A 16,257-nucleotide genomic window follows, 5' to 3' on the forward strand; every position below is an offset into this window, starting at 1 on the left:
ACAATAAATAAATTTTATACGGCAACAAAATGCAGGCAATAGATGTACTTACTTACTTCTGTAAGTTATGTAGTTCCGAAAATAAAGTCCGAATAGTCCGAGTTTCGAGAAGTTAAAAACAAAACGAGTTGAACTTTATTTTAACTACAACTTCTCAACCGAGACCGAGACCGAGCCCAAACCCAAACCTACTCTTATACACTTCTGGTTTCGCTCTTTCGACTGACTCTCGTCTCGACTGGCGGATTTTACCGAAGAGAAACTTGGCACATGGCCAGAAGTGCATTGATTGCCTTGCCTTCTTGAAACGGGTGTATGCTGATGATGAGGTCCGCCGTTTGCCGTTCGCCATTTGCCGGCGTCTGGCTGCTGCTGCTGTTCGTTTTTTTGGGGGGTCGTCTGGCGTTGCAACAGCTGTTGTTGCCGCATCGCGACAAAACACCCGCCACCCCAACTCCCAAAATAAAATCTTTATTGATTGCATGTCCAAGTACTCGGGGAATGTGCCGTAGGGTGGACTTACAGATGCCAAAGTAGGAAATCAAATCTTTTTTTTACATTAAAGATTTATAGGAAAACTTAAAATCTCAAAATTTTGTAATTTTATTACTCATTCGCAATATATTACTCATACGACATGTTTCTTTAAGAGAACATTAATCGAATTTTGAAGCCCTACGAAGACTTTGTTTTAAAGAAAGACAAAATGGCTTACAAATAACACAAAAAAGATAATGTATACTGTCATTACTTTAATAAAAAAGCGCATACAATTTTTTATCAGAAACCGTTTTAAGAAGGCCCACAAGAGGTTTCACTTTTTGTTGTCAATAAATATAAATGACAACTCTATAATTATACAAATGTTCTTTAGCTAAAGAACCAATTTAATTTGGAATAATCTACTATTCAACTCAGGTCCACCCTATGTATGTACATATATATGCAAACACAACGATTTTGCAGATGTAATTCGCTTTGTAAGTATGTAACATATAAACCTGCACATTGCGAGTTTAAGTTATAGCTCTAATTGTAGTTCTCTTTTGAGTGATTTTTTTCCATATCACTGCTTAATAAAAGGACCTACACAATAGTACCACAGCAAGTCAGTATGTAATTGATGGGTCCACAAAGCAATGTATTTATTTTAGCAGACTGTCGCTTTTGGGGGAAATGCCATTTAAAACTGTCGCATTTATTATTGAGTGAGTAGACGGTCAGCCTAACTAAAGTGAGATGCAAAACCAAAAAAAAAAATTTATCAACAGAAGTCAAACGTCTCTTGCATTTCATATACTCTCACACCATGCACTGCATATTTCAACCCTTCCCGCAATTATAATACCTTAGATTTACAAATGTCTGCAGAGTTCTTGCTAATATCGAGTTACAACCTTCATTGCTTACTTTTGTACTTTTTACTAGCACACACCTTAGGAAGCCCCAAATATGAAGGTTAAGCTGTTGTTAAATAGCAGAGGGAATGGTTTAAGCATACTCTAATCCCGAAGCACTTCAAAACCATACCCCTTTCCATCATAAGCAATTCGTTAGCAGAATTAAAGTTACAGTTTATGTCCTGTTTGCACGTTTTACTTTACACAAAATATATGCTGTTTAAAAGTTAATTATAATAGGTTGGTTAGGTTTAGTTCGTAAAAATAACTTATTTTCGATTCGGCGTACCGAGTCGATTGTACCCTTGGAGGTTGGCCAGTAGTTGATTTTAAACTAGATTATTTATCAGAGTGGTGACTTGTGGACACGCGGACAGATTCAATAATTATCGAGAATATCAAAACCAAAGCTTCTGTGGAGTCAAAATTCACCTTACAAGGGCATAACAATATACAATTGACTTTTGAATTAATCAACTTGTTAAACAAATATCTATACACATATTCACACACTCAGCGTTAAAAATACATAACATATTTTGCGTAAGATTAAACAGTTCGCGCCAGCAGCAATTGTTAACAACTTTTACAATGGTAATAAAATAGGGTTTGGGGACAGACAGAAATTAGTAATTACGGATTTACCATTTAAATAAGCGATGGCGCTAGTTACTAACGATATAAAATGTCACAAATACAAAAATAAAATAATATTTTACTTTTACTCTTCTATTTCTCTCATCTGCTACCTATAGACTAATCCGCAATGGCCGTGTAGGGTAGACTGCTGTGTTTCGGCTTCGTCTTGTTGATAAAGACCTTAATGGCGCCATTGAAATCGGCGCTGACCAACACATAACCACATCCCTTTTTGTGCTGCTCGACTAGTGGATCCGGCTGGTTGTGGGCCAACTGCAATGAGGAACATGTTCATTAGAAAAAAAATACCATAATCTGGAGAATTGGACTCGGATGGATTATCACGCACCTTCTCATTCGAGATTTCATCCGGTTCGGGCTTAATGATAGCCTCTGGGTGTGGCGCGAATATGGCACAATTGACCGTAGCATTGTGTGCTTTAATGCCTTCCCAGAAATCGCTGCGATCCCGTCGAACCTGAAGGTACCAATGGAAGCAATATAATTTAAATTTAAACAAAAGTTTTAATATCACCAACCGAACTGAGTTTCGAGTAGTCATGGTTTGTTTTCCATATGTAGATGCATTGATTCTCGGATCCGGCAATAATGTACTTTCCATCGTGGCTAAACGAACCCTTAATTTGCGAGGACACATTCAAGTAGCCCTTGTATTTGCAGGACAAGTTCAAGTCCCGCAAATCATAAAGGCGCACGCGGCTGTCGTTGGAGGTGACTAGAATCTTGTCCTCTCCGGGCATCGGTTCAATGCCACTGATCTTGCGGCCAATGCGATTCTTACCCCTGGTGGAGCGCACATGGATCTGCGTGTGGTATTTCAGCTGATCCGTGTTGTAAAATATGCACCGGCCATCGTAGCTCCCCACCACAGCAAACTGTCCGTTCTGGCAGAAGTTGGCAGCCGTTATAAGCTTCGTCTGGCCATCTACCTCATTCCACAGAGCGACCTTCTTGTCGGGTATATTCCACAGCCTTAGCTTGCCATCGAGGCTGCCACTTAAAAAGTAGCGATCATCGCGTGGATGAAACGCAATAGCGGTGACAAAATCGATATGCTGGAAGCAGCAAAGGCACTCCTTTCTGGATATGTGCCAGAGCCGCACAGTCTTGTCCATGCTGCTTGACAGAATAAAGTAATTCTTTGACCAGCTGACGTCCAGTAGATCGGAGGTGTGTCCATTGTAGGTGCAGAACGGTTTCGGCATAAAGGGGCCCGTGCATTTTTCGGCGGCTGTGGCCATCGCAATGGCTTCTTCCGCTGAATGCTGCGAGACAAGAGACTCTTGCGAGGGCGTAGGCGAGGATTTTTGGTCAGCATTGTATTTGTTGCGCATATCCTAAAACAAGATGATAGGCATTACAAAATTGTATAATTATGGTAACTTAACTTATTATTACCTGGAAGAACGGATAGGCGTCTTTGAGAACCCAAATCCTTAGCACCTTGTCTTGCCCAGCAGTGGCTAAAAGTCGTCCGCAGGAACTGAATTTCATACACCACACAGCACTTGTATCTTCGCCACTCAAATCCTGAACATGCTGAAGTTTGGTAAACTCGTAGGGACCTTTGTTGGACGATGAAGCCTTGATTTTGATATTCTGCTCGGGATTCATGGCATCAACAATATCAGCCACATCCTCTTTGTGCCGCGCATGCGACACCTCGGACGCAATCGACTTGGCCTTGTCCACCGTTTTCCGCATTGTGGTGCCAAAGAAGCGTTTAATCCGGGCCGTCTTCTTTTTCAGCCGACTGCCATCCTCCGTTTCCAGCTCCTCTTCGTCGGGTTGCTGACCCTCGATACTTGCCGGTATACCAATCACACTCTCCTCGTCAGACTCCTTCTGGATTGCCTCCAGGTGGGAGGTCAGTTTTAGGATGTGCAGCGAGAGCGGGTTCCATCCCTCAGGCACTGGTGGTGAACGCATTTCGGACAGCGGCAAATTCTCTCCCGTGTCTAAATTTTTAACAGGAACTTGTTCAAGGATCTCAAAGTCAGTCAGCTGTTTACCAGAGCTGGTTCGCGTCCGCACATAGATGTTCATCTGCCTGAGCACATCCTCGTCACCAGCGGACTTGCGGCGCTCCTTGTCATTGGCGCCTCGATTAAAACCGGGATAGCTGCGGAAAAAATTAAAAATTATAGAAAAAGTGAAAAAAAAACAATCATTATTATAGATAATCACCGTGTCGAGCTGCCTAAGCTGTTGGACCCCGTTCCCGCCAGCTTTGGCCGGTTCGCATTCTCCATGAGCATTTTCTCAATGCGCTCGATTTCATCCTGGGACGGACCCTGTGCCTTGTTGCTGGCCTCATCGCGTGGTTTGACCACATAACCGCCCTGAATAGCCTTATACAGGTTCAGACCTTGATTTGGATCGATGGAACTGCAGAAGATAGTTTTATATGCGAATATCTTTTCAAAAAGCATTCTATTGTTATCTACTTACCTAGCCCTTCCTGGGGCAGAGTTACTCTTTGCCGAATTACTTTTCGCCGAGTTCGATGGACTTGGCTTGGAGTGAACCGAGGTTGAACTGCTGCCTAGAGATTGCGTAGGTTTTGGGCCACTGACCGTGAACGAAGCGGCCATGGTACGCATATGAATCGCACTTGTCGTTGGCATGGACGAAGATGCCGCCGCCGTCGAGGTCGAAGCAGAGACAATCGTTTTAGTGGAGGAGCAGGTCAAAGTGTTGCTAGAGGCTGAAGTTGTTGCATCATTCAGGGAGCTCTCAAACTCCATGACAAAGTCATCGCGCAACTTTTGCTGAAGACCCTGCACGCTCTTCACAGATCGCGTATCACTATCGGTGTCTTCGTTGTCCGCCGCTGGCAAACTGTTCTGATCCGAGGAACTTACAGAACAATTTCGAGACTTTTTCTTTCTTCGCGGTGGGGCAACAGGACCAGACAGAGTGATGGAATCAGTGGTTTTGGAGTGGGCAAGCTTAGTGCTTGCTATCACATCCGGCTCCTGCAGCATTATGGCGCCAGCAGACGAGGATTGCAGGGAGGACGAAGCACTAGGAGCCCCTGTCGTCGTAGCTGCCGCTTCCTGACCACCTTTCTGGTGCTTGGGCGAAACCCTAGGCGTGCTCATCCCAGAGGAAGTGTTACCAGTGTTTGGCGGAGTGTTGGAACTAGAAGACGATGCAGGCAGCGACTGCTGTTGCTGCTGGGCCTGTTGCTTCTGCTGTTGGGCATTTAACGAGGCTAGTGACTCGCGATCTATGCTGATAGCTGGGAGCAGATGAAATAAACGTGTCAGTGGTTGCATTGGTTGTTTCCTTGCAAATACACACAAGTACTCACCAGATGGATCAATGCTGCCGGCCAAGATTCGGCCCACGCGACCCAGTGATGTCATGCTCTGTATGCTCATCGCATCGGTTTCAATGACCTTAAACGGATGCGTCGAACGGTTGGTGAAAATGCCATCCGTTGAGCTGTTCTGTAAATTTAATTTAAATAGTAAGTACACCTGAGAGATCCATGGCAAGGAAAAGCTGAGCAAACAGGCTAGATTACAAAAATGTATACCTGAGAATCAGGTGTGAGTGTATTTCCTGGATTATCATCTTCATCGTTTTGCATGCACTGACGCAGTTCGTGAAAGCGCTGTCTACCATACTATATGCGATATTTATGTCATTTTATTTTAACGAATGCATATTTAACATTGGTCGAGATTTAAGTTTGGGTTGTTTTCCATTTTTAAAGTTGGGTATGGTTTTTTATTCGTAGGATTTACGAAATGAGGCGGAGAAAATATGAAAGTAAAAAACACAAATATGGACACAAAATTAAGGGAATGATTTGGCTATTATTCATTAGATAGTGCTTTTAGGCATATAAATATGTTTCAACTGAACATAAATTGGGGGATAAGAAAAACCTCCGAAATTTAATTTAATTCTCCTCAGGTAATTGATAACTAATAATGCAAAATGACAGACGTGAAATTGCAATATTATCATGAAAAAAAATGTTTTGCCTAGATAGGGAACGCGTGATTGTCTAAATGCAAAAAGTAAAAATAACTTACTTTATCTTTTAACTCTTATAAAGGGGCGCTTTTGTAAATAAAGAATGGGTGAACTCTATTAACCAGATTATGTCGGTTTTAATCAATTTTTTTGAAGGTGATACAATATTTTGATAAATGTCGCCAATAGGGCAATTCAACATTTTATGGCTGTTAACTTTGATAATAACTATGAGTACTGGTATGTATGGGCAAACTGTTTGGTAAGGAATAATAAGTAAAAGCACTACATTAACGGACCAGAAAAATGATAAATGTATGAATTACTTAACACATTTCAGTTGTCCCATGTCAATAACATTAAAAAATTTGACCAAAACACCAAAAAAGCCTTAAAAACTCTACAAAAAATAACATCGGAATGTCATGTGAACTGCAAGAGGGTTTTAACATATGAAAATGCTTTCCCAAGGCCATAGATGATGAATCGCTGCCCTAGCCGATGACATCATAACTAAATGGAAAACAAGACCTTACATTTGGACCCCATTCACTTACTGTTCCGAGCACCGGTTTGGGTTCAACGAACAGCCCAGCATCCTGTTGCTTGAGTCGAGCACCAAGGCTATTGGTAGGACTACGGGTGGCGGGCGTTCCAGCGCCAATGGGCGTAGCATCGCTGTCGGAGGAGGCGGCTGCATTCACTCGCACGGCGGGATCGGGAAAGATGAACTCCTGGGCCACCTCGGGCGGCAGCTTGCGACTGAAAAAGGGGATACATTTAAACAGATATATCTCAAGAAAACCCCACAAATACCCACCATAGTGTCGAATGGCGATTGGGCGTAGTGTCCTCTGCATCGAAAAACTCCTCTGAACTGTCCGAATCCGTTTCCAGCTTACTCATTTCTGGTGTTGTGCGTTTCTGGTGGCTATCGCTATTACCTAACCACCCAACCGTATGCAAATTGTCTACGAAATTACGCTTTTCTCTCTTTTTTTGTTATTGATTCCCCTTTTGTTGCTGCGGCGCCCCACTGTTTTCTTTTTGTTGCTTTCTAATCGTGTGACGTCACTCGCTGCCGCACTAGCTTTGAAGACACAGCATTTAACATTTTGATATCTCCTGGGTTTTAATAAATATAATCACACTGTTAATTTAAGTCCAAATCAATTTTAATTGAGTTTTACGCTTGATACGCGTAAATACTAGAGGTGTCAAATGTGCAATAATGTTTTCGATTGCGTCCTGTATGATTCATAAATAATCGATTGAACTAGGGATGGGCAGTAGTCGTGACTATTTTTAACGTGACACAAGCACGACTCATAAAATTGGTACGAATTTAAACGAAAAATCTACAATTAATTAAATGATTTTGTTTGTTCACTTTAAAAAAATATCTTGAATCGAAAAACCAGCTAAAAGCTGAAAAAGATTGCGATTTCTTTAAAAGTAACAAATTTGGCTCACGAAACTTAAATATTTTTATATTTGACGTGTTTGTATAACTTCAAGCGCACTATTCATAAGGGATTCAAAACAAAATTATCACAATTGGCCTTTACAACTATTATTAATTATATTATAAGCTTGTCTTGTCGAATATAAATAGAGGAAAAATACATATTTAATTATGTAATTATTTTTTATTTCTTCTCACAAACAAAATGTAATTGAGTAACGAGAGATACCCTTTCAAAGATCTTAATTTATAAATTATAATATCAAAGCTTGCAACCATGGTTTCTGTATGCGATAATAGTGTCATACGATAGTTTCCTTACTATCCTAACTATCGATATCTCGACATTTTGTTTTATTGTCCCATACCGAATGCACCATATTTTTGTTATTGTATTTTCCGCACGGCACTCGAACAAAGTAAACAAATGTATAAATGCATGTGTTTTTGGCGAGCTTGTAATTTTCAGTAAAGCGACGCGCGGTGCGAAGGTATTGAGCCCGTGAATTTCGCGGGGCCAAGACTATACATATTAAACATTTGGAAGCCCAAACGCAAAATAAGTGAATCCGAGAAATTACTGCGAAGTAAGACGGGTGCCAATGATCGCTACAACGCAATAAAAAAGTCATTTATCTAATAATTTCGCAACAACACAAAATCCAACAGAAACAAAATCGAAAGTTTTGTGTTTTGTTCGCCACCATAAAATTGATAAGAGCACGTTAACCCGTTCCTGCTGCAATTCAAATTACGGTAAAAATAACTGCATAATATTACGAACCGATTTCACAAGAATTGCGCTTAAACAAAGTCTGGAATATACAGGAAATCAATTGTGCTTTATGATTATGTGACATTTTTACTTTATTGTGTTCAATTAGAACTATTTATAATATGTACATAATGTGATTTGTGCTGGTATATAAATTGTCTCAGCTGTTTATGCTTATCAGTTATTTATGCATCCATATGTACACATGTTCTCAAGTACTATAAAAGGTCCGGGAATTCCTTTGTCGAACACTTCATTATATCAGCTTGCTGTTTCAGATAAAAACAACACAAAAACATATAATGTGATATTCAGAGCAGAATAAATTTAATAACAAATTTTCCTATATTATTGTCAAATTTATAGCATCCGCATTGAGCTTTTAGCAGGCGGCATAACTAACCTAGTGTAAGATTATCATCCACACGTCACTAATAGCGGCCATATTTGATAAATTTCCAACAGTTTTCAATCTAATCTGAAACCTGTGCTCTGAGCACTATAATAATATGCGTGTATTGCTTTTTATCAGTGGTACATACATATAGAATAACAAATCAAGTAGAGTTAAACAAAAAACAATGATAACTTGTTTTGCAAACTGGTTTCGCGGTTCAATCTTGTTCAATAATTTTAATGGAGAATCGAAGGGTTTTGATTTTATATGCTGGTAAATAAGAAGTATATACACATGTGATGATCTGTAGAAAAAGTGGTTTACAATTATGACAAATATGTTTATACGAATGAAAAGTATTCCAAAGTTAAAGCTTGATTAAAGGCAGGGGAAGTACACATTTATTTTCCCGATCCTATAACCGCCCCACAACGCTGTCAATGCAGAGAGCTATCAATTCTTTGTTCTTGCGTATGTACAAAATATATATGCGTGATTCCCTTTATATATTCTGTTTATATCTTCGTCATACGCTGACCTTATCTCTCAAGGGACCCAGTTTCACACTTAAACTCAGTGTTCCACACGTTTTTATTGATAATCAGAGCTTGTTCACTCCACCATGTCTCTTTTAAGTGCAGCGTGCAAAATAATCTCTGCCATTTTGATGATCCAATGAAAAACTACGGCCCTATTGGCGACAATAATGATTCATATACATATTGCGCGTGAGCAACACTTACAAATTTACAATGTTATGCTATTAATAAAAATTAAAATTTCGATTTAATTTTTCTATAAGAACGAATGTAGAAGACGATTTCTGTCCCATAGCGAGCTCAGTTACCGGTGCGATAACACACGACTTGTGGAGCTTGGAGCATAAATTTCCGCATTAGCAACAGACAAGTGTGCTATAGTTGCTGTATTGTGTTAACAGTTGAATGTATACAAATACACACACGCCACAAATCAACTTTAAACCGCAGAAGAAATCCATTGTCCACGACTTGTATAACGAAAATTGTGATACTTTATGTACATCAATACTTATGCGGCTCGTTAGATTTAAATATATTGTGCGTCTTTTTTTTTATACATATATCATATGTATGCAGGATTACCGGAAAAATCCTACGGTCTTCATATTGAAGGCTCGTCCAAAAAATACAATAATTAAGTCCAACAGCTAAATACATATCCTCATTTATTGTGCTAAAATTGGGGTGTTTATTCAAGTGATCAACTGATATGTACAAATAAACTTGGTTGGCTTCCTAGTAACGAATTTTGAATACTTTAAATAGAGCCGTATAAACCAGCTTTGAACTCGACTAACTAGATTTTCTTTGTGATCAACGTTCTCAGAATTTTGCAAACACTATAAAGAAATGTAATTTATAATTACACAGTTTGATTTGCAAAAGTTAAATTGTCATGGTTAATATATTAAATAGAGATTACATTTTTTAAGTTTGTGTTTAATAAAATACTAACTTACTAACAAAGTAACGTTAGTTAAATGAATTTGCAGTCAAAAACCTGTAACAATTCACTGGTTTTTACAGTCTTATTCAGACGGACCCGTCTTCCCTAATTTCATGTAATTACACGGCGTCTAAATCTAATCTAAATAATTTGCTTTGTGATAGTTCAATGACAATGACTACAAGAGATAAGAGTCGGCCATAGTTATAGTTACTTTTTTTGCTTAGGAGTTCGTCTCTTGCATCGTTTTTTGGCGTTCCAAGTTCAGGAATAGTCACAATTTTTGCGGGAATTTCTTAGACGGTGGCAGTAACATATTCCTCCGATTCCCCAATACACATGTGTAGTATTGCCGTTTAACAAAGCCGCTGAAACCGTACCACTCCAGCGCCATCGTTATCTTATCGCTGAAAAAGTGAACAGTTTAAGCTGCATCGTGCACATCAAATCGGAAATCAAATGGAAACAAAAGTATCTTGACGTGGGCGTTCTAGACCAGCGTCTTCTGAAAATTCGTTTAGTCAGTTTGTGCACATTAAAGGCGACGGTTATCGAGTGTGGCATTTTGCTCCACCCTTCTAACACTATATTTTGCTTAATTTACGATCTGTTTTGGTTGGTAGGAGTGATATTAGTGTAATTTATGGTCTTTATAACTGTGATTTACTGGGGAAATTTATCTTACCCTTGCCGTTTCTTACTACATCGAGTGAATTTGAAATCTGTTTCACGACACTATAGAACGTCTGTCTTCAATGTTCCAACAATACCTATACTTTTTTATTATTAGTAATTAATTTAGATTAAGGCTTATTAAATTGGAACAAAATAGAAGGAAACCCTTTAAACCACTGTAATTAATATAATGTCCAATGGATTGCTATGGTATAGATATTAGCTTCCAATATTTTATATTGGTTATAGTGAGGCAGGACACGCTTACTCATCCCGACGAATAGACTATCGGGTAATGGACTTAGTTTGATTGACTGCTGTTTCTCATAAAGCCATCTAGTCACACTTAAGACGCTGTGCTTAAATTTTACAGAGACTTGCTTATCGAACATGACAACAGGCACAGTTGGGAGAGTTTTCGCAGCCCCTATATTGATTGATTATGGCTGACATTGTCCATATCTAAAAGATTTTCCCATCACCGTATGTCTGATACTGAGCAACGCATCTAGTTATTCAATGAGTTAGTTGCCAGGTGGTAGATTTAGGGAAAATAATAGCTCAACTTCGTAGTCGATCAAAATTAACGTGTTAAACATCATTTTTTAAACGAAATACAAATTTTGACTTTCAGCTGGCTTAAGTCATCGTACACGGCACATATTCCATTATAAGGACACTGGAAATGACAATACAGTAGTGACTGCAGAATATCCTGAGTTTCAGCACAAAACAGCTAAAAAACAAACAGAAAGACAGACAAAAATGACCACCAACAGCAGCTTCTTCGATGAACATTTCGCTATGATATACTCGAACATAATGGATCAGTACATGCCCGAGTACTTCAAAAGCTTCGAGTACACGCCATGGGTCTTCTCTCTGCTGGGATCGGTGGTCATCGGTCTGAGTGGCATATTCCCACTGATCATCATTCCAACGGAGGAAAAAATGGCAAAAGAAGGATATAAAGATCGTAGGTTTCGGACTTAAGATAGTGCATATTTGAATTCAAAATGTTAACCATTATTAATTATACAGCTGCGGAATCTAAACTCCTGCGAGTTCTCCTAAGTTTTGCAGTCGGTGGACTCCTGGGTGATGTGTTTCTTCACTTGCTGCCAGAAGCCTGGGAAGGCGATAATCAAGGTGAGATTTGGATAGCCTTGTCCTTAATTTAATTTAACTTAAATAAAATTAATTTTCCTTAGATCCATCTAGTCACCCATCGCTGCGGTCGGGTCTTTGGGTCCTCTCCGGCATACTCATCTTCACAATAGTGGAGAAAATCTTCTCCGGATATGCCAGCGCGGACGAGGAAAATCCTCAGCCCAAGTGCGTCGAGATAGCCAACTGCCTGCTGCGGCGACATGGAGGAAAAATGCCTGAAGGTGGGACGTCCGAGAGTTGTGGTGGTGCCTGCGATATTGAAGATGTGGACAAAGTGTGCTTTCTCCGCGAACGGGAACTGAAGTCGAAGGAGAAGAAGGAACAGCCTAAGAAAGTGGCTGGCTATCTGAACCTCTTGGCCAACTCAATTGACAATTTCACACATGGTCTAGCTGTAGCTGGATCCTTTTTGGTATCCTTCAGACATGGAATCCTGGCCACATTTGCCATATTGCGTAAGTACTCAGTTGATCTTCTAACTCTTGAATAGGTAGTGCATACAAACCTCTTTCTCTACAGTGCATGAAATTCCGCACGAGGTAGGCGATTTTGCCATCCTGCTTCGATCCGGATTCAGTCGCTGGGACGCCGCGCGGGCGCAGCTCCTGACGGCGGGAGCTGGCCTTCTGGGCGCTCTGGTGGCCATCGGAGGCTCCGGCGTAACGTCGGCCATGGGTAAGCTTAACAGCGATTGTCAAGTGACAAACAAACTTAACTTATCTTTACATTTACAGAGGCACGTACTTCGTGGATCATGCCGTTCACCGCCGGCGGCTTTCTGCACATTGCCCTGGTCACAGTATTACCTGATCTCTTAAAGGAAGAGGAGCGGAAGGAGTCTATTAAGCAGCTGCTAGCACTGATATTTGGGATTGCGTTAATGGCCGTGATGACCATGCTATTCGAACACTAGGAACTTTAGCTAACAGAAGTATAAGATGAAAATTTAACCACAGTTTTAGTTCTCGCATGCTCTAAGATTGTCTTTGGCAGTTTCAAATTTACATGAATTTGTTGTACTTTATGGGATTCACCATCCTGTCTGCGTTATGTAATTATAGCCAATATGAATGATATTTAAACTACTGTTAATGATTACGTATTATTGTATCATACTTATGAAGCGAAAATTCAATAGACATTTAAGGGAGAGTCCTTGTCTCTCCACTATCCACGAAAATGTTCTCTCTAATAACTGCTTTCATTTGAAGGAACTGAGTTACTCTACTAACTAATCACATGACTTGCATGCCATCCAGGCAAACTGAAAGAAAAATTCAGACAAATGCACTTCCTATAAAAAACAAGTTGTTTTATTCCGTTTTTTCTTTGCAAATCATGTCTTGCAAGCTTATCTAGTGCCTTTATTTCTTAGACTTGATCTTCTTAAGGTAGAATTCCAACTCCTTGCCTTCCAAAATGTAGCCGTCGGAGCGACCGCACTGTCCGGGGCGGGAAGAAATGCAAGCTGGAAGAGGAAGGAATATATAGTTAATATATGGCAACTAGCAAAAAGTCAAATCAAATTGTTAAGTAATGAAATCAGAGTAACTATGACAAGCCGAATCACATCCAACAGGCTTGCATCTTTCTTAAAACAAGATCGATGCAATAAAGTAGCTGGATCGCTAAGGTTTTTACATCACTATAACATGATTTGAACATAATCAAGCGAAAATACACACCCAGGATGCGACCGGAGGTGAACTGATCCTCGAGGGCCTGCTCGACCTTGCCGTACTTTTGGCGCTCCAGGTACTTCTTCATGACCTTTTCGCTGCGCTTCTTGGTCAGCACGTCGTTCTCATCCTCCTTCTGGGCGTGCTTGGGGTTGCGCTTGCGTCCCAGGGGCAGGACATAGTGCGCCTCGTACCACTGACGGAAAGGCGTGGCATCAATCACCACGATGCTGTTCTTCACCAGAGTCTTGGTGCGCACCAGCTCGTTGTTGGAGGCGTTGTAAACCACATCGGCGATACGGGTCTTGCGGGCGACGCCCTCGGAGGCCCAGGCGAAGTTGCCGTTCTCCAGGCGCAGAGCACGGAGCTTGGTGTTTCCACCACGGGTGCGCACCGAGTGGACGCGGTTGCCTCCAAGCTGAAAACAGGAAAGATTTCTGGGTTAGTCCAGGTTATCTTTTGGTGAAAAACTTGTTGAGGAACAGGTTTATAATCAGTAGTCCGAACATAAAGCTTTTCAATCATCAAGAAGAGTGCAAAAGCACAATTGCAGTTGACACGCGTTAACATCATTTTATATTCTATGTGAATTCTAGGACCAGTTTTCTCACACTCCTGGCAAATTGATATTAGATTCTTTAACGTTTATCAAAGAAAGGATTAGAATATAGTCTGTGGTTAAAACAGATATATTTGATGTTTACCTATTAATGTTAAGATAAAACTAACAAGAAAGAAAGCAAACTTCGGCAAGCCGAAGTTTATATACCCTTGCAGCTATCGCAAGAATTAAATATTTTTGAAAACATTAAAATTATGATTTACTTGCGTATATGTTTAAAAACATTGAAGCTATGACGATTTGCAGCTTAATTATTTGATTGTTCTTTTATATATTTTTATTATTTGTATGGGAGCTATATGATATAGTCGTCCGATTTTGATGAAATTTAAACCATAATTCTGAAATATTTAACCATTGCTATTATCGAAGAACTAAAAAAAAAATTAAAAAACAGCAAAGTTATAATTTTTTTCAATTATTTTTCCGATTGTTCCTATGGGAGCTATATGCTATAGTCGTCCGATTTTGATGAAATTTTAACCATAATTCTGAAATATTTAACCATTGCTATATGTCGAAGAACTAAACAAAAAATCAAAAAACAGCAAAGTTATAATTTTTTTTTTAATTATTATTCCGATTGTTCCTATGGGAGCTATATGCTATAGTCGTCCGATTTTGATGAAATTTAAACCATAATTCTGAAATATTTAACCATTGCTATATGTCGAAGAACTAAACAAAAAATTAAAAAACAGCAAAGTTATAATTTTTTTTCAATTATTTTTCCGATTGTTCCTATGGGAGCTATATGCTATAGTCGTCCGATCCGGCTCGTTCCGACTTATATACTACCTGCAATAGAAAGACAACTTTTGGGAAAGTTTCATGCAGATAGCTTTAAAACTGAGAGACTAGTTTGCATATAAACGGACGGACAGACGGACAGACGGACGGACAGACGGACGGACAGACGGACATGGCTAGATCGACTCTACTAGTGATGCTGATCAAGAATATATATACTTTATAGGGTCGGAAACGTCTCCTTCACTGCGTTGCAAACTTCTGACTGAAATTATAATACCCTCTGCAAGGGTATAAAAATATGTAATGCGGTAGTCGGTAGTAGTATACAAAAAATTTAACCACGCGTTTCTCTTGAGATATCATTTTGTATTGACAATATTATGGGCCTAAGTAAATCAGCATTCAGCTGAAAAATGCCATAAACGGCAATTATTTCGATTAAAGATTTTTAAATTAATCAATCCAAGTTTACAAGAAGACATCCGCATGGTTAAAACCAAACCAAAAAAATTTGCGAGTTTCATAAGGGCTACTTTTTAGATATTTCCGATCACATACAACATTTACCGAGTTAATTGAGAGCCTTAGCAGGAGTATGAGAAACTGGAGCTGGAATTCAGGTATAGGGATTATCCGGGTATTATCTTTACCTTGGTGTTGGCGGCGGGGCGGCCCAGCTCGAACTTGCGCTTCTTGCGGAGCGACTTGCGCTTGCCTCCGGTTGCCCGGCGTTTGTGTGCACTATCGCGGCTAATACCTTGCAACAAAAAATAATAACAATTTAGTACAAGTTATACGGAGTCGGGCCGAAAAATCAAGAACATGGGCACGTTGTCGGAGCACTCAAAACAGCCGCATTGCAGGCGCACCAAGTTAATTTCACTCATATTTCGTTAAATGCACATATTCCCAGTTGCCGTTTAGTCGATGCAGTTGTAAACGTACTTTATGCGCACTTTCATTATGTTTGCAGGCCAGTTTCAGCCCATTTTCTTGATATTTCGACTCATTTTGCGAGAGCTGACTTACCCATGGTCGAGTAAAAAGCGAGAAAGAAAGGAAAAGACACGCACAGCACCTCGTGTCAAAAAAGTGGGGTTATCTTTTTGACATTTGACGCGGAGGGGCAACGCCGCGCTGTTAACTCTGCGCTTAACAGAACACCAAGTGCTGTTAAAAAAAT

General features: G+C 39.9%; 3 protein-coding genes and 1 non-coding gene across 8 annotated transcripts; 1 reads left to right on the forward strand and 3 right to left on the reverse strand.

Moving 5' to 3' along the window:
* Positions 1-1,562: 1,562 nt before the first annotated feature.
* Positions 1,563-7,278, reverse strand: LOC108148889 (WD repeat-containing protein 44). Of its 2 annotated transcripts, XM_017276195.2 has the most exons (10): positions 6,871-7,278; positions 6,608-6,812; positions 5,605-5,694; positions 5,377-5,515; positions 4,512-5,304; positions 4,248-4,448; positions 3,459-4,182; positions 2,579-3,397; positions 2,389-2,517; positions 1,563-2,312 (listed from the first exon to the last, which is right to left on the reverse strand). In XM_017276195.2, the coding sequence occupies exons 1-10, from the start codon at positions 6,954-6,956 to the stop codon at positions 2,157-2,159; spliced, it is 3,342 nt and encodes a 1,113-aa protein (XP_017131684.1). In that variant the 5' UTR covers positions 6,957-7,278; the 3' UTR covers positions 1,563-2,156. The 2 variants fall into 2 exon arrangements, with proteins under 2 accessions (XP_017131684.1, XP_017131686.1); XM_017276197.2 differs by lacking the exon at positions 5,605-5,694.
* A 628-nt stretch (positions 7,279-7,906) lies between these two features.
* Positions 7,907-13,200, forward strand: LOC108148839 (zinc transporter ZIP13 homolog). 4 transcript variants are annotated; one of them, XM_017276109.2, is made up of 6 exons: positions 7,907-8,271; positions 11,485-11,826; positions 11,892-11,999; positions 12,062-12,475; positions 12,540-12,695; positions 12,755-13,200. In XM_017276109.2, exons 2-6 carry the CDS (start codon positions 11,616-11,618, stop codon positions 12,931-12,933), a joined length of 1,068 nt encoding a protein of 355 aa, XP_017131598.1. In that variant the 5' UTR covers positions 7,907-8,271; positions 11,485-11,615; the 3' UTR covers positions 12,934-13,200. The 4 variants fall into 4 exon arrangements, with proteins under 4 accessions (XP_017131598.1, XP_017131599.1, XP_017131600.1 ...); XM_017276110.2 differs by lacking the exon at positions 7,907-8,271 and adding an exon at positions 10,719-10,790; XM_017276111.2 differs by lacking the exon at positions 7,907-8,271 and adding an exon at positions 10,777-10,794.
* A 111-nt stretch (positions 13,201-13,311) lies between these two features.
* LOC108148841 (40S ribosomal protein S8) lies at positions 13,312-16,185 on the reverse strand. Its single transcript, XM_017276115.2, has 4 exons — positions 16,104-16,185; positions 15,725-15,831; positions 13,706-14,117; positions 13,312-13,488 (listed from the first exon to the last, which is right to left on the reverse strand). Exons 1-4 carry the CDS (start codon positions 16,105-16,107, stop codon positions 13,385-13,387), a joined length of 627 nt encoding a protein of 208 aa, XP_017131604.1. The 5' UTR covers positions 16,108-16,185; the 3' UTR covers positions 13,312-13,384.
* Positions 13,561-13,606, reverse strand: LOC121467646. Its single transcript, XR_005977721.1, has one exon. It is a non-coding gene; the product is annotated as a small nucleolar RNA R442 (small nucleolar RNA).
* Positions 16,186-16,257: the final 72 nt, after the last annotated feature.

This window comes from Drosophila elegans, unplaced genomic scaffold, assembly GCF_018152505.1.
Source record: "Drosophila elegans isolate 14027-0461.03 unplaced genomic scaffold, ASM1815250v1 contig_476, whole genome shotgun sequence".
Taxonomy (NCBI): domain Eukaryota; kingdom Metazoa; phylum Arthropoda; class Insecta; order Diptera; family Drosophilidae; genus Drosophila; species Drosophila elegans.

What these genes read in the sequence shown, in the direction of transcription:
- LOC108148889 (XM_017276195.2), bottom strand. Translation starts at nt 6,956, where the DNA reads ATGAGTAAGCTGGAAACGGATTCGGACAGTTCAGAGGAGTTTTTCGAT. An exon ending in CGGCAGCATTGATCCATCTG is followed by an intron (nt 5,305 to 5,376) that starts GTGAGTACTTGT and finishes ATCTGCTCCCAG; the next exon opens with CTATCAGCATAGATCGCGAG. An exon ending in ACGCCTATCCGTTCTTCCAG is followed by an intron (nt 3,398 to 3,458) that starts GTAATAATAAGT and finishes ATCTTGTTTTAG; the next exon opens with GATATGCGCAACAAATACAA.
- LOC108148839 (XM_017276109.2), top strand. Translation starts at nt 11,616, where the DNA reads ATGACCACCAACAGCAGCTTCTTCGATGAACATTTCGCTATGATATAC. An exon ending in GGCCACATTTGCCATATTGC is followed by an intron (nt 12,476 to 12,539) that starts GTAAGTACTCAG and finishes CTTTCTCTACAG; the next exon opens with TGCATGAAATTCCGCACGAG. An exon ending in CGGCGTAACGTCGGCCATGG is followed by an intron (nt 12,696 to 12,754) that starts GTAAGCTTAACA and finishes TTACATTTACAG; the next exon opens with AGGCACGTACTTCGTGGATC.
- LOC108148841 (XM_017276115.2), bottom strand. An exon ending in GCCCCGCCGCCAACACCAAG is followed by an intron (nt 14,118 to 15,724) that starts GTAAAGATAATA and finishes TCCTGTTTTCAG; the next exon opens with CTTGGAGGCAACCGCGTCCA. An exon ending in CACCTCCGGTCGCATCCTGG is followed by an intron (nt 13,489 to 13,705) that starts GTGTGTATTTTC and finishes TTCCTCTTCCAG; the next exon opens with CTTGCATTTCTTCCCGCCCC.